General features: G+C 47.7%; 1 protein-coding gene across 4 annotated transcripts in view; it reads right to left on the minus strand.

Annotated features, from left to right (window-relative positions):
* Positions 1-3,009: 3,009 nt before the first annotated feature.
* Positions 3,010-25,466, minus strand: part of Zfyve26 (zinc finger FYVE-type containing 26) — a 66,321-nt gene continuing 43,864 nt past the window's right edge. For 2 of the 4 annotated variants that reach the window (XM_036205866.1, XM_036205864.1), the window contains exons 30-42: positions 24,439-24,470; positions 23,425-23,561; positions 21,819-22,039; positions 18,738-18,885; positions 18,282-18,491; positions 16,547-16,765; positions 13,029-13,226; positions 11,604-11,803; positions 10,070-10,211; positions 9,383-9,442; positions 8,414-8,596; positions 7,667-7,711; positions 3,010-4,963 (exon numbers count right to left, since the gene is read on the minus strand). In XM_036205866.1, coding sequence (XP_036061759.1) covers positions 4,760-4,963; positions 7,667-7,711; positions 8,414-8,596; positions 9,383-9,442; positions 10,070-10,211; positions 11,604-11,803; positions 13,029-13,226; positions 16,547-16,765; positions 18,282-18,491; positions 18,738-18,885; positions 21,819-22,039; positions 23,425-23,561; positions 24,439-24,470 — 1,999 coding nt within the window. In that variant the 3' untranslated portion in view covers positions 3,010-4,759. The remainder of the gene's footprint in view (positions 4,964-7,666; positions 7,712-8,413; positions 8,597-9,382; positions 9,443-10,069; positions 10,212-11,603; positions 11,804-13,028; positions 13,227-16,546; positions 16,766-18,281; positions 18,492-18,737; positions 18,886-21,818; positions 22,040-23,424; positions 23,562-24,438; positions 24,471-25,466) is intronic. The other 2 variants (XM_036205867.1, XM_036205865.1) reach the window with 2 other exon arrangements.

A 25,466-nucleotide genomic window follows, 5' to 3' on the forward strand; every position in this document is an offset into this window, starting at 1 on the left:
AACGCAACATAGGAGAGCGGGTTAGACCAAGAAGAGTCCGTTTCTGCCTGGGCAATGTGACTATTGGTATTTACTTGCCTGGGTATTAAGAGTCTAATTGCCTGTGATCTACTTTGCCTAAGCCTCTGCCAAAGACATCTGGCAACTTAGCCTGTCTCGGGTTTCCAAACACAGTGCTCGCCTGTCTTACATGCAGATGGAATGTTCCAGTATTCCTTGTTGTGACGTGTCTGTGTCACGGCCACCGCAGATGCTTACAGGTCTCCTTCCACCCTTAGCATGTGTTTGTTTTTGTTCTGTTTTGAATGAGGACTCGGATGGGCTCGCATTTCTGGGGAAAGATGGTAACAGCAGCGATGCCAATGCCCTCAGCTCAGGTGTCACTCTGCAAACTTACCACCCAAAGAGAAAGACAAGTAGTTTTAAGCTTGAGTTTTGCTCTTCTCAAATACCATACAGATAGTTAAAAAAAAAAATCCATAGATCAGTTGGTAGTAAAAACATTGTTGGCTATTTTTTTTTTTTTTTTTGTCATGCTAGGAATCACAAAGTTTGAAAAATGGCAATTAACTTTTTTTTTTTTTTTGAGCTGAGGATCGAACCCCGGGCCTTATGCTTGCTAGGCAAGCGCTCTACCACTGAGCTAAATCCCCAAACCCCGGCAATTAACTTTTAAGAAAGTCTCAGGATGTCATCTGTCTCCCATCACCTGAGCAAAAATCTATGAACTTGAGAGTATCTCAAAACCAACGAAGATCCACGAAGTTTGTGAGTTATTGGGGGTAAGAATGGTGGGCGTGGTAGGGTGAGCAGACTCTCCACCCCATTGGAGGGAGAGGAAACTGCTCTGGAAGGTGGCATTGTTTACCAAATGCACATATCCTCTGACTCAGCATCATTCATTGCAGCGTAATTTGGTGTGGAAAAATACCCCTGCACCCCTGCCCTGGGACTAAACACTGGACGTTGGTAACACTGGTCGCCTCCGGGAGTGACAGGGATGGAAGGACTTTTCAGTCATGTTTCTACTCGTACTGTATCACCTACGTCCACCACTTCTCCTAAAGCAGACAGGAAACGTACCAAGTTTTCTGGTGGTAAAGGGTACACTAAGAGGATTTTAAATTTAGTTTTTTTAAATGGTGGAATTGGGGATTGAACCCAGGACTTTACACATGCCGGGTAACTGCTGTACACTGAACCACATTTGTAGCACATTAATAAAACAATACTTTATAAAAATAATTTTTTTTATGTATATGGATGTTTGGCCTGCATATATGTCTGTACACCATATGTCTGTGCCTGGTGCCCTTGATGGAGAGAAGAGGGTGTCATATTCCCTGGATCTGAAGTTGTTAGGAGGCCCTCCTGGTTAGAGGTTGCAATCTGCCATGGCCTGGGCAGCTCCCTCCAAGCTCAGCAACATGGAGGACTCCCTCTGCCTGGAGGGGGCTTCCTGCTCTTCCTGACCCTATTTGGAGACTGTCTCTAGGCCCGGATGCCTGACTTATAGGGATAAGTGTGACCCTTGACACAGTCCCCTGCAGATGCTTCCCCCTACTGCCCATATGGTAATTACACAGTGCTAAGCACTATGATAGGACTGTGCTTTCACATATGATAAACTAAGACTAGGAATGTGCTGTTTGGTGCAAATTAGGTGGTGCCCCTGCCACTGTCCCCATGCTTTATTCCTCACGCTGGAATAAAGCTGAGCTGTTTTGCTGAAGCTGCCTTGTGGAAGGCGATTTCCACCATGTTCACAGGCCATCCAAAGCTTTCTGTTGTTGCTTCTGCCCCTTTGTCCTTGTGGACTGGTGGCCAATGGACCATGAGAAAAAAAAAGGGGGACTCCACATGGAGTTACAGATGGTTGTGAGTCTGTAGGTAGGTGCTGGGATTGAACCCAGGTTCTCTGGAAAATCAGCCAATGGTCTTAACCCATCAGCCATCTCTCCAGGCCCAAAGGGAGCTGAGCAGGAACATTCATTGCTTTCCTATTTTTCTTTTTCTTTCTTTTTTTTTTTTTAATTTTTTTATTTTGAGCAGCGTCTCACTATGCAGCTTTCCTGGAACTATGTAGACGAGGCTGGCCTTGAACTCAGAGATCCTCTGCCTTTGCCTCCCAAGTGCTGGGATTAAAGGTGTGTACCACTATGCCCAGCCCTTTCTTAAAGTTTAAAATTTACTAATATTTATGTGGATAGTGTGTGTGTGTGTGTGTGTGTGTGTGTGTGTGTACAGACACACTCATGCCATAGTGTGTATATGGAGGTCAGAAGACAATCTGAAGAGTCAGTTCTTTCTTTCCATCTCTGCATGGGTGTCAGGGACCAAACTGAGGTTGTCAGGCCTGCGTGGCAAGCGCTTTACTCACTGAGACACCTTCGTGGCCCACTAGTAATTTTTTTTTTTTAATACATAGGGAATTTGAGAAAATCCTAACTGAATGAAAAGTCACTAGTCACTACAGGAATTGCTCAAGAGAAAGTCAGTCAGCAGAACTTTCTTTCCCTCTCACGTTTTCTTTCCACAGAACACACGAGCAAAGGCAAGAGTCCGGAAACAAGGAGCATGGAGGCAAGAGGATCAGGAGTTCTAGATCACTTTCAGCTATACAGCAAGTTCAAAGCCATCCTAGCCTATGTGAGACCTTGTCTCAAAACAAACAGAAGTCATGGGTTGGAGACATAGTTAGGTAGTTAAGAGACTTGTTCTTTTTTTTTTTTTTTTTGTGGAGCTGAGGATCGAACCCAGGGCCTGAGCTAAATCCCCAACCCCAAGAGACTTGTTCTTACACAGGACTTGGATTCAGTTCCCAGCAACCCTATCAGGCAGCCCACAACCACCTGTAACTCCATTTCCAGGGGACCCCTGTGACTCTACTGGCCTCCACAGATGCCAGGCATGTGTGTGGTACCCATATATACATACAGGCACTCACACAAAACTTTTAAAAAAGTGTGTTTATATAAATAAAGCCATGAAACTGAGGAGTAGGGGGAACAGAGAGTTTATTGTGGCTTGGTTGTAGTGGAACACACAACTCCTCGACATGTACAATTGTTTTGATGTTACTGTTGCTTTGCTGGAGACCACAGTGTGACGTCTTAGGTCTGCAGTCTGTTAACCTGGTCAATGGTTCCCTATTTTACAGTTCAAGTTAGGAAAGTCAGGGAAATCTGGTTGTGACACCCTAAGTCAAGGGCTGTGACTTACAACCCAGTTGTGTAAAGTGCTTATTCTCAGTGCAAAAAGGTCAGCCTTGAGTGTAAGCGGACACCAGGCAATGGGGGTTCTTAGGAGCTGGGTGGTGTGTTCTGACTCAAGTCAGGGAAAGTCACTGTCAGACTGCATCCTTAAGAGATCTAGTATTTACTTCGGCCTTTCTTCTCCAACGGGACCAAAGCTTGGACTCCGACAGATGTCCATGAACAGTGGTTTATTAAGGAAAACTTGGTTCAGAAGAAATGAACAGGGCTTCTAAGCACCAGAGACACTGACTTCAGTTTCCAGTTCCTGTTCCCTTGGCAGTAAAGGGGAGACCAACAGGCTGAGGTCTGCCGGATGGGAGACTTGGGGCTCTAAGCCTTTCTTTAGGGCTCTCATTTGCAAATCAGTCACTGAATGACAGACCCTTTCTCTCGGGCACTGACTTGTCTCAGGTGGGAAGATAAGCAGATGCTTATTAAACCCTCATCTGGTTCCCCACCATTGGATGAGACTTATTTCTTACCGCCTTGTTCTGACTCATCTATAGACATAACTGTGATATGAATGAGCCCTGTTCCCTTTAGTGTACTGCTGCCTCAATGAGCCAGGTCTTTGCATATTCCAGCCCATGGTCCTGAGGAGGCTGAAGGGAAGCACAAGGGATAGAGGAATGGTTTCTTAACTAATTCAAGAGGTACAAACAAGGATGGAACACAAATAGGCAGAGTCCGTCCATTCATTCATCGCCATGGATCCTGGCTACCATCTCTTCCCCTAAACTCTGAAAGAAAAAAAAATTATGTGTTCTTACCCATCCACCCTGCAGCAGGGATACTGATAAGAGCCAGCTCTGCCTTTTCCTCCCCTCTGGGTGAATGTGATGGGGCCTGGCCTCAGCGTCCCCAGATCTGACCATTTATGCTGTCACCAGATGTCACCTGAAAGCCTTGTGCTCGTGAGGGTGTTGCTGGGAAAGCTGTCATATTCCACAGGCACCCTCCTAATGCTGTCTCTGAGTTTGGAAAGGGAGAGGAGGCAGTCATTTGGCATTGCTCTGTAATTCTCTGTCAAGAGGGGCTGCTAAAGCGTGTCTGCACAGTAGGGAGGAACTGTGGACACACAGGATGACCTGGAATAAGAACCACAAACGCAGGGAAGGTTTTCAGACCAGCAGAAAGTAGAAAGTAAAGTGCCTCTCTTTAACAGAGGAGTCTCATTTGTTCAGAAAATGCTTGGGCGTAAACATGAGTGCACACACACACACACACACACACACACACACACACACACACACACCGTCACTCTGAGGTAGAAAGATGGCTATCTCCAGACAAACACAGATTCTACAACTTTACACGGCACTTGTGTGAAAGGACCTGCTTTTGCCCACACAGGCAAGCAGGGTCCATCCTGCTCACTCCAACCTAGGGCAGGGCCAGAAGTTCCACTCCACAGGAAGACAGAGATGGAGGGCATTGTGTGGCATTGCGCCTGTGGCCGCAGCTCCCAGGCTGCGGTTCTGGCTTCTGCTGCCTGCCCAGGGTCACTTCCTGGAGCCTGGGCCATGGGCACCACGGGAGTGGCTTGTCAGAAGCCACTGCGCACAGATGTCTTGCACTACGGAATCTCCACTGCTTTGGGCGGCCTGCTGCACCTGCTGGACGAGGGCGGCGGCCTGTGAGTGTTCTTGCTTCACGGCGATCAGGTAGGCGGACCGCAGTTTGCAACATGTCAGGTAGGCTCGGACCTGGTGATCGAGTTCAAGACAGTTGAAGAGAAATGATCACCGAAGGAAGATCAACAGACAGAGAGGGCATCAGAAAGCACCGGCAGATAAACAATACTTCTCCCTCACCAAACTCATAGCTAGGTGCTCGCTTTTTATTGTTTCCCAACAACTTGAAACGTTCTAAGACATCAAGCTATCGCATGGCTTTATGTTCTGATGTAAGGAGCTTCCACAGATAAAACAGGAATTGAAAAACCAAGGTAGACAGGTAGTCGGGTCTCTATTCCTCCAGTTTCTTTTTAGAATCAGAACTAGTATTGCCAGTATCCACAGGTTGTGATTTTATAGTTATCTGTTGATTAACTGATATTCTTGACTAGACTACAAGGTCTATGAGAGCAAGAACAGTATATCCTTTGTGCCTCGCATGAAGTCATTGTTCAATAAATGGGCCTTACATGGGCAAATGGATGAGTAAATAATCATACCTTCCCTTGCAAAGGGTTTACAGATTCCCCCTTTCTGTTTTGAACATGCTGAATTACAACAAAAACAAAACAAAAACCCTTCGGGTGGGTGGTCCTGGGGACTACACCTGGGCCCCATGCATGCTAGGCAAGCACTCTACCATTGAGCTAGTCCCAGTCTCGAATTGAAAGCCCACTGACAGATAACATGGAGAGAAAAATGGATACACACAATTGGGAAAGGTCTAGTTAAGATATCACCCCAGTGAGACTTGAATGGACTCCTCTTGTTTGGAGCTAAGGCAGTCCAGCATGGGGGATTAATGTATCTTCACACTTGCCATCTCACGGTTCAAGAACCCTTTTCTCCTTGGCTCTGGTTTCACCAGGCCTTCATCACTCTGGGAAAGCATGAGCAAGGCCTCTACAAGCTGTGGCTGACCTCTCACGGGCAGCTTCCTTTCTGTCACGGGCAGCTTCCTTTCTGCTGTAATAGTTATTTCTCAGTTGGAGACATTTTTTGCTCTGTATAAAATGTTTCATCTTTTTGGGATGTGTGTGGGTCTTGCTAACTAGTCTCTCTGGATTGATTTCAGATAGTTTCTCAGTACAGAAAATATCTGGTGTGCTGTGAGCTCACTGAAGCAATTGGGTACTGCTGTTGGGGGATAGATAAGTCGCCCTAGGGAGTGAGCCCTCCTCATCTAGGCCTCTAGCTTCAGTTAATCCTCCGTATATGAAATACCTCAGGCTGACAAACAAAATTCAAGAGAATGCTATTGTTAGAATCTAGAATAAAAAAATGGATCAAACTAGTTTTTGGCAAGACCTGTGCCCTGAGGTCCTGAAAGTACCTTAGAATAGCTGCTCAGAGAAACAACTGTTCTCATTCAGATTGTACAAAAGTAACCATTGTTTTAGAAAGTGGGAATCTCATCTTTTCCAAGGACCTCACTGGGATGTTGTACAAAGGTGAAGAAATGTTTAGAACATGCTCTCCTTAGGATCTAGACTGGAAAAAATGGTCAGCAGGTTCTGCCTGGGGCCTGCCAAGGCTCCAGTGGAGGAGTTCTGGGGTAGTGGAAGTAGCCATTGCCCAACACTAGTTTTCATCACGAGGGACTCTACAGCTGGAAAATTTGTCTCCCGATGGCCAGCTGGTCTGGCTTTGCTTTTCAGGACTCTTCTAGCCTGGAGGCCTTCCTGACGATGGCAGGATGATTGCTCCCATGACTACACAGATGAAAGGATAAGCATGCTGGCACTTCCCACAGAGCTAATGTAGAACAAAAGGTCCAGCCATTTCCCAAACAGGTTAGAATTCTTGGGCCCCGAGGGAACACTGTCCTCCAAAGGGCTGGGTGGATGTTTTGGTTTGAATGTGAGATACCCCTCCCAGGGTCATGTGGTGGGACAATTGGTTTGTAACTGGTGGTGCTATTTAGAAGGTTGTGGCACCTTTGGAAGGTGGATCCTTGCTGGAGGAAATGGTCACTTGGGGTGGGTATTGCCGTTTTAGGATCCCATTTTCTGGTCTCTCTCTGCTTTCTATCTTTTTTTTTTTCTTTCTTTTTTTTTTTTTTTAAACACAGACAGGGTTTCTTTGTGTAGCTTTGGCTGTCCTAGAATTTGCTCTGTAGACCCGGCTGGCCTTGAACTCACAGAGATCCACCTGCTGCTGCCTCCTGAGTGCTGGGACTAAAGGTGTGTGCCAAGACCACACAGCCTTTCTCTGTTTTCTACCTCTGGGTGCAATGTAAGCAGCCAGCTGCCACCGAGCTTTTCCTTCCCCAGTACAATGGACTTCATCCCGCAAACTCTAAGTTGGAAGACATCTTTCCTTCCTTAAATGGCTTCTTGTTAAGTATTCTGTCACAGCAACGAGAACAGTAGCTAATACAGTGGGTTTTTCTTACTGCACTCTCTTTCCCTCCAGAATAAGAAGACCCCCTCCCCACCAGGAACCTCATACAGTCAGTCAGCCTGAAAACGGAACTGAGATTGCCTATGGCTATCTGACGAGAGACCTCAGAATAACACGGAGATTTAAAAATAGTCTCAGGGATAAAGAGTTGGGAAGGCAAAGGCTTGGGCAGTCAGTGTTCACCTGCCTCTCTCTTCTCCCTCTGGAGCTTTTACAGCGCTGTCTAGGTCCTGGATGGCAAAGAAACTGAAGCATAAGGATGTGGGGGGCAAGGGAAGCCTGTGCATCCATTCAGTAACATCACCAGGGCTAGGAGACACTTCTGCTCACCTTGTTGTCATCGCTGTGTATGGCCTGAATTAGTCCTTCCAGCTCCTGTGTATGACAGAGACGTAACCGCTGTGAAACGGAGAAGAACCTCCCAGCTGGGAGCCTCGGCTCCATCTGGTCTGAGCCCGGCTACTGGGACTCCAAGGTGGGGTTACCCATTTGATCCTTCTCACTACCTCAATTCCCACTATAAGAATAATGAATGGGGGCTGGAGAGATGGCTCAGAGGTTAAGAGCACTGACTGGCTGCTCTTCCAGAGAACCTGAGTTCAATTCCCAGCAACCATATGATGGCTTACAACCATCTATAATGAGATCTGGCGCCCTCTTCTGTATACATCTTAAAAAATAAATAAATCTTAAAAAAAAATGAATGATGGCTAATGATAATACCATGCTTGGGATTGGGGCAGAAGGAACAACATCTCCTAAGAGGCCCATGCTCTGCTTTCACAAATGGATGTAGCTCTGTTCGCCCCACAAGCATGTCACAGGGAACAGTTTTGCAGGCAGCATGCTTCAAGGGCCACTCTAATCTAATCATCAGAACCCAGACACTTCCAAGTACACACTATTGGACAAGAGCATGCTGAGGGGACAGACATCATAATCAGGGCCTCTACAGAGGCAGAGAGTTGTTAAGAGACCATGAGCGCAGAGAGTCAGAAAGAGAAATGGATCTTGCAGTGAGGAAGAGGATGAGGATGAAGCAGAGAGTGGACCCAAGAGATCCAGGAGGGAGCGCACCTGCGGCGGGATTCTCTTGAAGGCTTCCAGGCAGTTGAGGAGGATGGTGTCGCCGTCGCTCTTGGCTGCCATGCCTGACTCGCTGACGCATTTGAGCAGTTGTTGGATCTCCCCGTATTTCTCCCTCTCCACCAGCTGCCTGGCAGCTCTGCAGTAGGTCGCGGCAGCATCCAGCTGGAAGTCCTAGGACAGAGCGTGGGGTGATGGGCTCAGGGCAGTGGGAGATGCCCACAGTGGGGAGGGATTGCGGTCACAACAGGGAACACAAATATCACACATTGGCGAAAGCAAGAAAGGCAAACATTTCAGAAGTGAGTTTAAAAACTGCCTCCTCAGGATATGAAATGGTGCATCCTACTTGCTTCCATGGGCCTTTTCTTTCCTTCAGGACAGGGTCAAGGCTGGTCTTCTTCAGTGTCCCCACTTCCCAAACACTGAGATTCCAGGGTGTGCCACCATGCCTGGCTCCATGGACTTTCAAAAGATGTTCTACTTACTTCCTGAGACCAATTCTCTCTCCCTTGACTCACCTTTCTCTGAGAAATGGTGTGTGGAGCTGGTGTCTGTTAAGAGCTGCCCAAGTGTTGAAACAGATCATCAAGACTCACTGCTGAAACCTGTCGGATCAATGCCTGAAACCTATCTCGGTTAGCCCTTATGCCACAGACTTGGGCTTGGGAGGATGTCCCGGCTACTCCTAGACATGTCCTGCTGAGGGGATGAGTGACATGCTGCAGTCCACCAGTTGCGGGGAGCTGTCCTACACGTGCTCCTTGACACCTTTTGAGATGCTAAGGTTGGCTTTTGGCACAGTGGCATAGACTCTGGCATCTGACCCAGTTCTGATCTCCTCCTTAATGTACATGTAAATCTGCTCTTCCTGGGACAAGAATATTTTCTACAGAACAGCCTTTCCCAGAAACGTCAGGTGCGGGTTCCCTTGCCATACTCCTGAATAATACATCATACCTGCAGAACACGGAACGCAATTCCAAATCCATCTTCAACATTTTTCCCTCCCAGCATAACCTGGAGGGAGAGGGAGATATGCTTAAAGGAATCACAATTATTAAGATAACTTCTCAATAAAAAAAATCAGGGTCCCTATTTATATTTATCATCATCACCATCACCACCACCATCATCACCATCACCACCATCATCACCACCATCATCATCATCATCACCACCATCATCACCATCACAACCATCACCACCACCACCATCATCACCATCACCACCATCACCATCATCACCATCATCACCATCATCACCATCATCACCATCATCATCATCATCATCAAGTTTTTGTGGAGACAGGATCTCCCTACACAGCCCTGGCTGGTTTAGAATTCACTATGTAGATCCACTGTGAATTCAATTCACCGTGATTCTTCTACCTCTGCCTCCCTAGTGCTGGGATTACAGATGTGAGCCAACATGCCATTTAGTCAGTTATTAAATATATGCTGAGACTTTACTGAGCATCCAGGCACCGGAGATACAAGTGACCCAATGGGCTCTATTCCCCACCTGAGGCACGCAGTTCAGTGGGGAGGAAGTCACCAAACAAACAACTGAAATAATCAGATAATTACAACTGGGATAAGCATTCTGAAAGATGCGAGCAGTCTGTCAGAGAAACCCTGCACGTACCTTGCAGGCCACTTCCATTTTCATGGGGTTATTTCCAAAGAGTGTTGGCAGAGGCAAAGTGGTGATCTGAGAGGTCCCGGCACTTTCACACCGATGTAAGAATCTGGTCACTTCCATCTGCAGCTGAAGTGTATTCATATGCCTATGGGGACAGGGCAGGCATGGTCCAGCCTCATCAGGGCTCTCTGAGGAGTGGGTGTCTGGGGCTGGGTGACTGGTTCATAGAAGTTGGCAATGGAAAGACCAAAGAAATGACATGAAGGGAAGAGGCTTGAAACACCCTCCAAACAGCTATGGGTAGACAGAAAGGAAAGACTCGGGGGCCCCCATGGACTACAATAGTTAGGGCGCACTGTGGGACTGGACAAAGTTCCGGCACTGAATCAACAAATATTAACAGAGCATCTTCGTGGCAGGTACGAGAGTGAGAAGGGAGGCTTGTGCCCTGCTCTCCCAGCTCATGGGCTTGAGGAGAGATGGACAGTACCCAGACACAGAAGAGTTTAGTGACTGAGTCTAAGAAGACAACAAAGTGGAGTGGTAGAAGATTTGTTGTTTTATTATTATTATTATTATTATTATTATTGTTATTGTTATTTTTTTTGGTTTTTCTAGACAGGGTTTCTCTGTATAGCTTTGCGCCTTTTCTGGAATTCATTCTGTAGCCCAGGCTGGCCTCAAACTCACAGAGATCCGCCTGCCTCTGCCTCTCGAGTGCTGAGATTAAAGGCGTGCGCCACCACTGACCGGCTTTATTATTAATTATTGTTGTTGTTGTTATTATTTTGAGACTAGACCTAGCTACACCAATGGCCTCAAATTCCTGACCCTCCTGCTTCAGCGTGTACTACCATGCCTGGCTAAGCATTTACTTTAGATAGCACGTTCTAAACAGAGGGGTTAACAAGCATAAAAGAGCAAGCACTTGGTTAAGGATGCTGGAGGCCAGTGGCTGACGTGTACCAAGGAGGAAAAGAGATCAGAGAGAGGTTGCGCTGGAACTTTTTTGCTCCTTGTAAGGAATGTGGGGTTCAGTCTGGCTGTAGCATGGGATCCTAATACCTTCCTACAGTAGCTTTCCAGGCTGTAACTATCATCCAAGGCTGATGCCTTTTCATCCCCAGTGGCACTTGGGCCCAGCCTTCCTGCCCTGCACTGACCATCTCCCCAGCCTTGCCACACCTGGACACATGCCCTCACTGACCGTCTCCCCAGCCTTGCCACACCTGGACACATGCCCTCACTGACCGTCTCCCGAGCCTTGCCACAGCTGGACACATGCCCTCACTGACCGTCTCCCGAGCCTTGCCACAGCTGGACACATGCCCTCACTGACCGTCTCCCGAGCCTTGCCACACCTGGACACATGCCCTCACTGACCGTCTCCCCAGCCTTGCCACACCTGGACACATGCCCTCACTGACCGTCTCCCCAGCCTTGCCACACCTGGACACATGCCCTCACTGACCGTCTCCCCAGCCTTGCCACACCTGGACACATGCCCTCACTGACCGTCTCCCCAGCCTTGCCACACCTGGACACATCAGCAGCGGTCATCTTCTTCCGGAAGAAGGTGGTTTTCCTCCTTCCGGAGCTGCGGGATGTTTCTTGGAGGTAGATCTTCAGGTGGTCCTTGGCCTTAAGCAACCACGAGAGCTTCTCTCCCAGCTCTGTGTAGGACTTGGCTTTGTGACTGAAGAACCGAATACAGGTCATGGCAGCCCGGACTTGGTCCTAGGATTGGAAAGTGAATGTTAGGTTTACGAGAGATCAGAGATGTCGGGGGGTGGGGGGTGGGGGGGGGGGGTGGGGGGGTGGGGGTGGTGGTGGTGGTGGGGTGGTGGTAGGGTGGGTATCATGAGAATCCTGATCTGACTCTCCCTGATAAAGCAGAACTTCAGGTTCTGGCCCTGTGACGTCTTCATCCCCAGATCCTTGCTCCCTCCCCGATAGGCACCAGTGCCTACTCTATCACCAGCTGAGCAGCATTTTACGTCAGTGATTACAGGGTCCCAGAGACCCTAAAGTGAACTGCCTGTCAAGCTCTTGGGTGGGATATTATCTCACCACTGTAGGGGTCTCAAAGAAGATCCTTCCCATTCTCCATTAAGTACAAAGTCAGTCTTAACTTGGCATCAGATGGTCTCATTTCTTTGAGATTACAGTACTGAGCATCCACAGAGAGGGGAAACTTGCTTCTCCTCCTTTCATTCATTTCTTCTCATTTTAGCTCCAGAACATCATCATTCATTATGGATTCTGTATCTTCTTCCTTTTTTCTTTCTTTTCCTCCTCTTCTTCTAGTTCTTCTTCACCTTTATATTCCTTGAGTCGCCCCCCCCCCCCCCCCCCACACACACAGGGTTTCTCTGTGTAGCTTTGTGCCTTTCCTGGAACTCACTTGATAGCCCAGGCTGGCCTTGAACTCGCTGGGATTAAAGGCGCCGCTGCCTGGCGAGTTCTTTGTTTTTAAATTATTCTTGTTTTATTTTATGTGTATGAGTATTTTGCCTGCATGTACGTCTGTGCACCATATGCGTGCCTGGCATCTGAGGAGGTCAGAAGAGGGCATCAGATCTTCAGGGACTGGAGTTATACATGATTATGAGTCACCAAGTGGGTGCTGGGAATTGAACCTGGATCCTCTGGAAGAGCAGGCAGTTCACTTAACCACTGAGCCATCTGTCCAGCCCAATATTTTTTGAATTCTGAAGAATGCTATTATGGACAAGATTAAAGGTTGGCTCTAAGTGTGGGATGAAAGTCTAAATATTTAACAACGTTGAAGAACATGGTGGATTTATTTGCTCTATAGTGTCAAATACCAAGGCCAGGGATCAAATGACTGTCCTGTTCCCTCATCTTGCACAGCCTCTCCTGCATGACAATGCACCAGTGCCGGAGTGGAATAATATAATATAATAGTATAATAATAAGAGGATGGCTTGTTATCACTTACCTTCATAAACTGCTGCAGCTCATACAGAATGTGGTAGTACTTCTTCTTCTGCAGATGCTGGCAGGCGGCCATCAGGTATGTTCCCCAGCTCTCCAACGTTGGATCAATGGATTCCAGAAGATTTTCCAGAGTGTGCAACTTCCCACTTTCATAGCTCGGCTGGAAGATGCCTTCGATGAAGACTTCTGGAGGGCTTTCCTGGAGCAGGAGAGAAGGAAGGTAAGAAGCCACAAGTGTGGGACTGGTCCTGGCAGTCCAGGACTTGCTCTGAACTTCAGCATCCTCCTAGGGTAGCCCGTCCTCGCCTCTGCATCATCACGGGTTCCTCTGAGAACCCCTCTCCATCGATGCTCCCCTCCTTCCTTGAGTGGCTCTCCACACTCACTGCTCTTCTTCCCTCCTATGATTTATCCCAATATCATTTTTGCCCCCAAATGCAATTGGCACTGCACGCTAGCCAATAAGGAATCTCTACACTGTTAATTCTACCAGTTTCAGTTCTTTGTGGTGTTGAGGATCAAATCCAGAGCCTCTCCCATGCTAGAAGACTGACTTATTGTCCCCAGTGGGCTCAGCAGCTTTTGACAGAATAATGACTTCCTCCTCCTTGAAAAACTTTAAGCTGAAAAATTTCACTTTTAATTGAGAAAAAGTTGTCTTTACTAGGAACCAGCCTCTTTAGGTTCTCTTTCAACATCTCTGGCCACTCAATTTCCTTAGCTGCTTTCTCTCATCCTGGGAAGACTCTCTTTCTATCTCTACTTTCGTAGTGATGTCATCCAGTCTCGGGGCTTTCCACGCTGTGTGTGATGATATCCACACCTTTACCTCCAGCCTGCTCATCTCCCTGGACTTCCTAAACTGCATCTCCTGTGGGACCCAGCTTCCTCTCAGCACGACTTCCCACAAAGTCAACAAATCCAACACACAAAAAACTGCATTCTTGACAGTTCTCCGAAACCTGCTCCTCCCACACTCCCCTGCTTTCTCAGTCATGACAGCATCCTCCCAGGAGCCCAGGTCAAAAGCCTCAGGACCATTTTTCTCCTCCAACTCGGATATAAAATACATCAGCAAGTTCTACCATTGAAGCACACGCAGGAGCTGCCCACGCCTCACACCACAAGGTGACGCACACCACCATCACGTTCACCTGGATTATCGAAACAGGCCTCTCCATGCTCTACCATCTCCCACTGTGTCTCTGCCATCGTAAGCCAGCAAATGCATCTTGTTGACACCTGAGTCAGATGGAGTTACTCTTCCAGTGATTTTGTTTCTCATTCACTATTCAGGCCAGGTCCTCGCAGTGTCTACATATACTGCATGATTTATCTATTGCCCTCTCAATGGTACCTGACACTACCCTGTCCCCATCTCTCCTGGCTTCAGCCACGCTGACCTCTGTATTTGCTACTTCCTCTGCCTGGGGCACAATTCCTCCAGTTGTTCTTGTGTCTTTCAGCCCTTTACTCAGATGCCACCTCCTCTGAGTACGCCATCTAATATTTTATAACCCTGCTCTTCATCTGCCTCCTCTGCTGCCCTGTCTCCTCTCTACCTTTAGGCCTCTGCCCTCTTCTGCTTCCCTCTCTTCTTTCATGCTCTTCCTCCTCTTCCTCTTTTGATACAGGGCCTTTCTACACAGTCCTGGCTGTCCTGGAACTTGAAATATAGACCAGGCTGGCCTTCAACTCACAGAACTCTGCCTGACTCTGCCTCCCAAGTGTGTACTCCTGTTCTATGGATGTTTAACCTCTGTTATACTTGAAAGGATGAACAGAATTTCTCCCAAGAAAACAAGGAGAGGCAGGGCATTCTGGGTAGATGGAGCAGTGCATGAAGACTAATAAAGATAATAATGTTGCTATTTTGGTGAGTCTGGAATATGGAGTATCAATAGCATTTGTGGTGAAAAAAAAAAAACCCAGAAATATGGGAGACGGATCTTGAGGTCTAGCTGCATGCTAAGGAGTTGGCTTTCACCCTAATGAGTTGCGAAGGCCTTTTGGGGAGAGGGTGTGATGTGTAGGAAGTTCACACTGAGGGCAGTATGACAGGAATAGGAACACACAGAAACGCTACACACAGTAGGCGCTCAAGTGTCATTTTCGGTGTCTTCTTTCGGCACCCCTATTTGCAGGAGGACAAAGTCGGGGCTCGTGAACAAGTTCGAGGGTAGCTGATGGCAGGGCACAAGAGAGCAGGCTTCCTTCCTGGATTTGTCAACTGCAAAGCAAGGGCAGTGCTGCTGTCAGCTTCCACTCGGGCAACAAGATAAGCAGCTTACCTCGGGCTGCACTTAACCAAGGCAACAGGACCTGATGCTTTACACCCTCCGTCTGTGCCTGGTAGAAACATCTTTACTTCTCAACTCACGTGGAGAGGGAGGGAAAGGCAAAATTAAACTCCAGATAATCAGACTCATTCGATACGGTTCTTAAGACATGCTTAGCAGCTGAGACATGGTAGTAGCCACATAACAGTCTCCCTTTCACTGCCCTATAAGGTCTCATTATGATGCTGGATTTCTCTTGGAGTCATCTAGAAGAAGTGTCTATTTGCAAACTACGTTGGATGCTGTTCTGATTTAGTGTGGCTGGACCATGTTAGTCTGGTAAGCTCTTTCAGTTTCCTATGGAATTTGATAACTATCAGTCACTTTGTCAGAAAGTTACCACTGGAATATTGAGATAAAAAAGGAATTCCAGGCCCAGGAGATAGCTCAGAGGGTAAAAGGTCTTGCTATGCAACCTGACCACTGACTTTCGTCCTTGGAACCATGCAAGGAGCAGGCGCATGTATCTGCAAGCTCAGGACCCCTATGGAGAGATGGGAGGCAGACACAGGAAGAAGCTTATGGGCCAGCTAGCCTAGAGCCTTCAGAACAGTGCAGAGACAAGACACCCCGCCTCAAAGGTGCAAGGTGAGAACTGACTTCTGGAGGCTGTTCTGACCAACAAATGCACCATGGCCCCTGTGTACAGACACTCTTTCTCTCTCTCTCTCAATCTCCCCCTCCCTCTAGATAAGGAAACAAAAGGGTGAGGACCAAGCAAGCAATGCTCTTGGTGATCTTGCCTCCAGTGGGAGGTGACAGGGGAGTGAGAGAATAAACAAGGAGAGGCCGTGCTGCTTCCTCACGTACACATGTGGGGTGCTCATCTCCGTAACAGCTCTAGGTACACACTCTCCTAGGCCAGGTGGAAACCAAGAGGTTCGGTAGTATGCCTGAGATTCCACGAGACTCCCACTGAGTACCTCACTCTGGGGACCAGGCTGATTGTCTCACTGTGCTCTACGCTGTGGGAGAAGGGATGGATTTGCTATTATTGCTGGTCAGGAGGGAAATTTGGGATTTAATTTAAGACTTGCAGACCTCATTGGATGACTGTATAGACAGGGCCTTTTTGACCTGACTCTGCTGGAAATGATCTCACAGCTGGACACTGAGTTAAGTCTACGAGGGGGGATGGTCAAGGTGGCCACTGCCCTTGGACTGTGTCCGAACGACTCACCTTGTTGAGCAGGTACAGCAGGGCTTCCCGAAGACAGTTATGCCTCATGTAGAAGCTGATGATGGCCAAGTTGGTGCTGTAGTTGTGCAGGTAGAAGAGACACTCTTGGTAGTAGGTGTTGTTCATGATCTTTCCGTCAGGAATTGCCTCGAGGAAGAGGCTCTGGGTCCGAAGGGTGGCTTCCAGTTCCCTCAAGGTGGCAAAGTAATCGTCATCTTGCTGGCAGGAAAAGAGTATGTGAGAGAAAAAGTGGGAAGCACTGAGTCTGCGCAGCTGCTAGGAGCAGAGGCCCACATGCCTCTATGTGACGACGCCTGAGGGAACATTTAACAGTGCGGAAAAAGACTCCGGGTTTAGAGTAGAAAAATAGATAGGATACAAAATTCTCTACAATAGGGTACGACTCACGTTTCATTCAAAAGCATAAACCCAAGAAATTTATTTCCATTTCTGTTGTTTATTGAGACAGTCTTCCTGTGTTACCCAATTTGGCTTTGAACTCCGGGGCTTAAGTTAAGAAGGACGGGCTAGAGAGATGGCTCAGTGGTTAAGAGCACCAACTACTCTTCCAGAGATCCCGAGTTCAATTCCCAGCAACCACATGGTGGCTCACAACCACTTGTAATGAGATCTGGCGCCCTCTTCTGGCCTGCAGGGACACATGCAGGCAGAATACTGTATACATAATAAATAAGTAAGTAAAGAAATAAATCTTAAAAAAAAAAAAAGAAGTTAAGAAGGGTTCTCCCTCCTCCAACCCCCCTCCCACCCCGAGCTTCCGAGCAGTGTGGACTATAGGTGTACATCACTAGGCCTGGCTCTCAACAAATCTTAACACTAGATGGGCTTGGCAGTGTACACAGCTGAGATCTAGGGTTCATGAGTTCAAGGCTGTTTTGGATTATACAAAATAAAGCCAGGGACTGGGAGATAGCTCAGTGGTCTGAGTGGACCCTAGCACCCATGGAAAAGTTGGCGTGCTGGTGTGCATCTATCACCCTGCGTTCAGACACCCAGATTCTAGGGGCTAGGGGGTAACTGGAGAGTTAGTCTACTGGAAACGGCGAGTGCCAGGTTCAGGGGCAGACCCTGTTTGGAAAGGAAAGGAAGTGGAGGGCGGCAAGATGGTTCTGCCAGTAAAGGCATCTGAAACCAGCCTGACCTTTGAACTTGACCCTGGGAGCTCACTGGTGGGGAGGCAAGAACTGACTCTGCAAGTTGTCCTCTGACTTCCATGAGTGTACGGGCTCATACACACACACACACACACACACACACACACACACACACTCAAACAAATGTAAAGAGTGATAGAAGAAGATTGTTAACAGCAACCTCTGGCCTCCACACATGCAGGTAGAGGTGAGTACATATGCACACACATGAATGAATACACTACAATACACTCAATGCACAAAATGAATAAAATGAACAACCCTCCCCCGAATTGAATATTAAAACTAAGTAATCTGGGTACATGATTTTGACTTTTTTTGTACCTCTATAGTTTCTTTTAAAATATTGATTTTGGGTTACTTATGTAAACATATAGTCACTTATTTAACTACACATAACACACACACACACACACACACCCACACCACACACACACCAGCCTAGCAGCCTCTGAGCCCAAACCTGCACTATTAACTGACCTGAAGCCAGTCTTCTCCCTGGGGTCTTACTGTTCCTAGCCTCTCACTGGATGGGGCACTCTGCCTGCTTTGCTTCTTACCAAGGACACGAGGGGTCTCACTGTGGACTCCAAGTATTCAACCACATCCTGGACTAGCCTTGAGCCATGACTCAATTGATTGAGGTCAAGGGGAGGCTTCAGGCAGCGACTGAACTTCTCCCGTGCAGCAGTGAGGTTCCCAGCTTTGAGGCAGGCCATGCCCCAGGCATGCCACGCCCCTGTGGAATCAAGCCCGGTCTTGGTAGAGACCTGGAGGAAAAATTGCTCCATCTGTGAGAAGTGTCTACATTCAGGTCTAAGAGTCTTCCCAAGCCATTCTGTTCCTTTGCCCCAACCACCTGCCCACCCTCCCATGCTCTAATTCTCACACTGGTTGTGCCCTGGATGCATCCATGATCTGGACAATGGCGAGATGGCGAGGCCCGTTTCCAAGGCTAAGCAAAGGCCATTCCTGACAGTGGGGTAGGGTAGAAGGATGCTTTATCTTGGTCTCACCTCAACGCCCAATTGGTAGTACTCAGCTTCCAGGAGCTGGTTCCTCAGTCTGGTTACCGCAGCTGGCTGCAAGATCTGGTCTAGAGATGGCACATGGCGATAGGCAGCAGTGACTAAGATGTGCAGGACGTCTACTTTGCTGATGTAACTGCAGGGAGAAAGAGGGTACCGCAAATAAGGCTGTGTTGAGTTCTGGAGCAATCGCTGCTTGAAGGTTTTCTATTTCATCTTCAATGTTAAATGTGATAAGTACTTCGAAGGTTCTAGAGTCAGACTCTTCCCCAGATTTTTTTTTTTTTTAATTATATTTTTAGAGCTGAGGATTGAATCCAGGGCCTTGTGCTTGCTAGGCAAACACTCTACCACTGAGCTAAATCCCCAGCCTGAGCCAGACTCTTTATACCCCACTTCCAACTTAATAGCTCTGAGACCTGCCTCAACTCACTCATCTGTTAAGTGGATATAAAGCAGAAATTTTTAAGTATAAAATGAAATGTGTCAAATGAAGAGCTTCGGATAGTGTCTGGAACTTTGGTAGCACTTACATTTGTTAGTTTATGTTTGAGTAGGGATGCCCTGGGTTTGTTTGAGACAAGGCCTCCATATTGAATACTGGAGCTCACAAGTTACCCACTTGCTTTTGGCTCTTTGGAAACGTGCTGGAATATGGAACAAGGATCATTGACTCAGGTTGGAGAGACGGCTCCCCAGTTAGGAGCACTGGCTGCTTTTCCAGAGGACCTGGGTTTGGTTTGTAGCACCCACATGATGGCTCACAACCACCTGTAACTTCAGTTTCAGGGGACCTGACACCATCTTCTGGATTCTGTGGGCACCTGGCACACTTGTGGTACACACATACACACACAGACAAAACATTCGTGCATATAAAATAAAAATAATTCTTAAGAAACAGAACACAACACCCACTGACCCACATTCCTGGTCTGGACAGTGGAGCCAGCACCAGCAGAGGTTCCTTGGCCCCTTCTGGTCTGGGCTCCTGGACTTCAGATTCTCTCTCCACGCCAAGAATGGCCTTCCTTATATCCCACTGACAATCTTACTCCTTACCCCTTTGGCAGCCTTACTCCTGATATCTGAGGACTGCAAAAACCTTATCGATACAGAGCCCGGAGGACTACACCATTCATTCTGCCTGCTGTGGCAAGCTCACACCCACGGTTCCTGGGCTCTATCTCAGAACTACAGCAGAAAACCTGTGGCTCCTGACTCATCTGCTTAGCAGTTTTCTTGGATTCCACACCTTTAGTGATACTTAACCTGGTAGAGACAGGGTAGGAGAAAGGACCGTGTGTAAAATCAGATTCGAAGCCATACTATAACTCTCCATTTGGAAAATGAAAACATTTGAACTTGACGATGTGTTTTTTGTTTGTTGGTTTTGAAATATATTCATTTTTATCTGTTTATCCATCAGTTAGTGACACAATAACTTGGTTTGTATGGTAATATACAGCAGAAAAGAGTCCTCTCCCATGGATAAAATGACATGAAGTCACCATACGAATATATGTGAATGTAGGGTGAGGGAGAAAGAAGGTGTGATTTCAAATCAGTGCTGGAAACCGTCCAGGAATCCCACAACAGCTTGCAGGGGTGAGAACTCTGTGGAGTGAGGGCTTCCTTGATCTCTGCCACCCACAGGGGCCCATGGGGTTAGCCTCAGCCTTGTCTGAGGTTAGAGTGTTAGGAAGTGATGGAGCGGGCCTGTGCTCTGAGCCTGAGGGAGACTTTTATGCTTCAAAGCACTCCCTGCCCCTGGCTCCCGAGGCTGTGGGGAACTGGTGCCGGCCTCACTTCATGAGTCACATGTCTGGGTGGATGATGAGGAGGAATTAGGCGTTTTCATTGCCAGGCTAATGAATGGAGTCAAAGCAGGTTGCGCAGGAATCTGAGGGAGAACAGAGGCTTGAGCACCAGTCACATCTTCCCCGTTTCCACAGATGACACAATCCTACCATGAATCAGGAGCCCACTGCTTCCCCAATTAAAAATTAAAAAAAGTTTCTTTCTTCTTGCGTGTGTGTTGGGGCATGCTGGTGCTATGGCGTGTGTGTGTGTGTGTGTGTGTGTGTGTGTGTGTGTGTGTGTGTGTGTAGGGCACAGGGCTTGTGGGAGTTGGTTCTCGCCTTCCACCATGTGGGTCCCAGAGATCAACTTCAGGGAGTGAGGTGTGGTGGGCCCCAAATGTTTTTGTAGACTCTTTATCCAGAAGTCCTAGGGGTCACAGTCAAGACTGGGGTGGAGTTCTGTGTAAGGTTAGTCACACTATAGTCACGTTTCTTTTAAAAACCAGAGTTCCACAGACACAAAAGCTACTCCCCTAAATGACTTCAATGGCAAATTATCTAGTTAAGGTCCTTCCTTGCTTTGTGACAGGGCGTAAGCAGGGAAACCATGTGCTGGCTAGTTTTACGTCAACTGGACAGAAGCTGGGTTGACTGGGGAAGAGAGGGGGGACTCTCGATTGAGAAAACGCCTCCAGAAGATGGGCCTAGACAGGTCTGTAGGGTGTTGTCTTGATTAACGATTGATGTGGGTGGGCCCAGCTCCCTGGGGGAGGTGCCACTCCTGGACAGGCAGTCCTGGGTGGTCTACAAAAGGACATGCAGTGCAGTAAACAGTGCTCCCCCATGGCCTCTGCTTCAGCTCCCGCCTCCAGGTTCCTGCCTCCACTTCCAGTCTGTTTTTGAGGGCTTTGGAAAAGAACAGGACACAGGCTGACAAAGGGCGGGGACAACCAGGTACTTACATTTCATTCACACCCAAATGAGATGCATGTCTTGTCAGAGAGGATGGGAAGATGGCAAGTCATGGTAGGGTCAGAAGAGGAAGCCAGATAAAAACTGCCACCAGGTAGGATGGAGGCTCGCCTGGCGGCAGTGGCGCACACCTTTAATCCCAGCACCCGGGAGGCAGAGCCAGGCAGATCTCTGTGAGTTCGAGGCCAGCCTGGTCTATAGAGCGAGAGCCAAGACAGGCACCAAAACTAGACAGAGAAACCCTGTCTCGAAAAGCGAAAAAAATAAGAAAGAAAGGAGGCTCATTCCTACGTACCTGTCACAAAGAGCCAAGTCCTGGCTCTGGCCAGCCTTGACGAACATCATCTTGGCGCTGAAGAGCAGCTGCTTCATGATGTCTATGAGCAGCCCTGCATCCAGCTCTGGGTTGGTGAGGCCCTTGGACAGCCGGCAGCAGTGTTCGATCAGCTGGTGACCACAGGCAATGCTGTCTCGGTGCAGGTTCAGGATGGCGATGCACAGGGAGGCACTGGGGGCCTGCTCAGGGCGGGAAGGGAGAACAGGACAGTGAGAGCGTTGTTCAGACGCAGCTGTACAGCAGAAGTCACCATTCCCACTTCAGAAGGCTGGAAACCACTGCAAGAGGGAGCCGCACGGCCCACAGCAAAGCAGAAGCAGAGCCAGCCACGTGTCAGATGCTCAAGGTTTCATTGCCAGAGCTCTGGCTGCTAGGTTTTGTCACACTGTGGGAAGAGGACAGTTATGTCTACGATTCCTCCTCCTCCTCCTCCTCCTCCTCCTCCTCCTCCTCCTATTACTACTACTACTACTTCGTTGTCTCCTCCTCCTCCTCCTCCTTCTTCTTTAAGACATGGTCTCTCTACATAGCCATGGCTGTCCAGGAACTCACTTCCTAGTTCTTGACAATATCCACAGGGGGCCTCCTTTTTCTGGTCTCCTGTCCCACAACTGCAATCATTCTTATTATTATCAGTGGCTTAGATGACAACAGTCACTCACTTAGCTGAAGTCACCGTTTCAAGTCCTGAACACACTGCTGCCAGATCAATAACTCTAAAGCACATCCATCGAATTTCCTAGGTGCTTATGCCTATCAAATAGTCATTTCTTACCTTAGAATTCATAGTTTTATATATAAATAGTCTTTCTCAATCTTACCATATTACCCCTTACTTCATCAAGATTGTCTTCTGATGTCCTAATCATGTCCTGTGATTTTTGACTCAGTGCCTTGGCTCAGATATTTTAGTTTTGTTGTTGTTGTTGTGTGTATGTGTTTGTGTTGTGGTTATGCGTTTGTGTGAAGGTGTGCATGCACTTGTGTGTGCATGTGTGTGTCGAGGCCAGAGGTTGATATTGGGTATCTTTCTGAATGGCTCTCCATCTTATTTTTTTGGAGTCAGGGTCTCTCACTGAACCTGGAACTTGTTGATTCGCCTAAAATTTGCTAGGCAGCAAGCCCCAAGGATCTGCCTGTCTTTACCTCCTCAGTGCTGGGACTATATAGGCACATGTTGCTGCAGCTGGTTTTTTTTTTTAATGTGGATGCTGGGGATCCAAGCTCAGGTTCTCATGCTTGCATGTAAAGCATTTTTCCATCCACTGAGCCATCTCCCCATTCCCCAAACATCTCAGTTTGTGTTCTCTCCTGCCCCTATCTTTACCCCCTTGCATTTCCAAATTTCTGCTCACCACACTCTTACGCCTCTTCCTGGTTTCTTCCTGTACATTTCCTGAGATGTTCCTCATCTTCCACCTAACTGGTTTACTTGTTTTAGCTTCATATAATTGTATAATAAGTAAGCAAGGACCAGGCTGTAGTTAGAACCTCTGTATTCCCTGTTAGACTGTTAGACATCATAAAAGAAAACTTAGTGACCATCACATTTTATTGTTATTACCTGCTCATAGTAAAATTCACTCCGAACCAGCTCATTTTCTTCCTCATTTAGACTCAAGATCCATTCCACCTCAGTCGCTTTGGGGACTCTCACCACAGCTGAATATGGAGGGCTTTCATTCTTAGAGCTGTCTGAAACTAAGAAGACAGCTGTCAATCACATCAGTCACCCGTTGGTCATGCAGTTTGACAAGCTGGTGTGTGTCATAGGCAGATATCTACCTGCTGTCTGGGGGTCCCTTTCTCTCTCCTTGGTCCCTTTTCTTTCCTTTCTAAGAGATTTGTTTACTTGTTTGTGTGTGTGCCTGCAGAAATTTATGTGTACCAAGTGTGTGCTTGTACCCGCAGAGGCCAGAAGAGGGCATCAGATCTCTTGGAATTAAGAGTTACAGGCAGTTGAGTTACTCAGTGTGGGTACTGGGAACCAAACCTGGGTCCTCTGCGAGAACAGTAAATGTTCTTAACTGCTAAGACATTTGTCTAGCGCCCTCCCCACTTCCCTTTTGTTTTCTCTAGGAAATGCCATTAGATACTTCAGGTCCTCTTCCCCAGGCATAGGTCTGGGATAAATTATTTGTGACATGACTAATGATGCTTCACACAAGACACCCTGAAAGACATGGCTCAACCGTTGGCTACTCCCAAAACGAACCTGCTGTGGAAAGATATTGGCCAAACTGCTACCAGTGATCATCTGAGGGTAAGGACAAAGAACTGGATGATAGGACAGTGGAGGGGGGATCTGGGGGGCGGCAGATGGGGTAGCGTACAAAAGATAAGCACCAAATTCATTGGTCCTTGGTCTTCCTGGTGCTGGAAGCTAATGGGCCTTGAGAAAGGTTAATGTGAAGAATGTCGAGGGAAACAGCTGATAGAACAGCCAAGATTTCTGTCTGGCGAAGCCACCAAGTGGATCAAGGTGCCATATGGCTATCAGTTGAGGCTGGTGCAGTGGCAAGGGAGCCAACTCCTGCCCATACACAGAGTTGCCGCAGAGAATGCAACTGGGCCTTACCTTCCGACTGGCACGGGCTCTCCTCTGGTGCACTAGAAACACAGAGAGAAAAATGAAATGCCTCAACCACTGCTTCTCTGTTTTGAGCTTAGTGAACAACAGCGACATTTGCTCTATCGGTCACTGATCAGGGGATCAATCACGCATTAACTCTTTCTCTCCCCCACTGGTCACAGCCATCTCTTGCCCTGCTCTGTCCACTTTATCTCTTATATAGCCATTTAAATGTCCCCATCTCTCTGAGGGGGACCACACCATTTTTTTTTTTTTTTTCAGTAACTCTCTCTGACTTTGACTACCTAGTCTCTGCTTGCCGCTGTAGTAAGAGATCAAGAATGCAAATCTGTTCCCATTCTGCTCCTGCTGAAGAACCCTTCAGAAGCTGCTCAGGTTGAAAGGACTCCACATTCGCAGTTGAGGAGAAAGGCCCTTGAGACCTGCCCTGACTACCTCTTTAGCGATCTCCTTTCACCCATGACCTGTCCTCAAGCTGTAAAGGTCCCCTTGGCTCCACCACCAGCTCTGGTCACCTTCTATTAGAGCCACCAAGGATCAAGTTTAAAATGAGTGCAAGGAACATGCTAGCCAACCCCAGTCCATGATGGCAGCAGGGAGCCAGCCCAAGTCTTGTACCAGTGTTTAAGTCATCCGGATTCAGCTGCCTGCTTTAAGTATAGGGTACGCTGATCAGAACCCTAGTCTGCCACCTCCCTACTCACAGCTCCTCAAAATGGTCAATTTCTTCTCCTGCTTCTCTCTCTGCCTTTGATGTGTCTCTCCGACCTCTGGGCATAATGTTTCTTTTCCATTCTGTTCCTCTTAAATGATTTTTTTTTTTTTTTTTTTTGCCAGAGCTGAGGACTGAACCCAGAGCAAGCGTTCTACCACTGAGCTAAATCCCCAACCCCTCCGTTCTGTTCCTCTCTATATAGGTTTCTTTCCTACCAACTCCTTATTCTCTTAGACTCATTTCCTGGGGTCCCCTCCAGAAAACTCTCCTGCCTATCTGGGTCAATCTGTGTGTACAG

Source organism: Onychomys torridus, chromosome 14 (genome assembly GCF_903995425.1).
Source record: "Onychomys torridus chromosome 14, mOncTor1.1, whole genome shotgun sequence".
Lineage (NCBI taxonomy): Eukaryota > Metazoa > Chordata > Mammalia > Rodentia > Cricetidae > Onychomys > Onychomys torridus.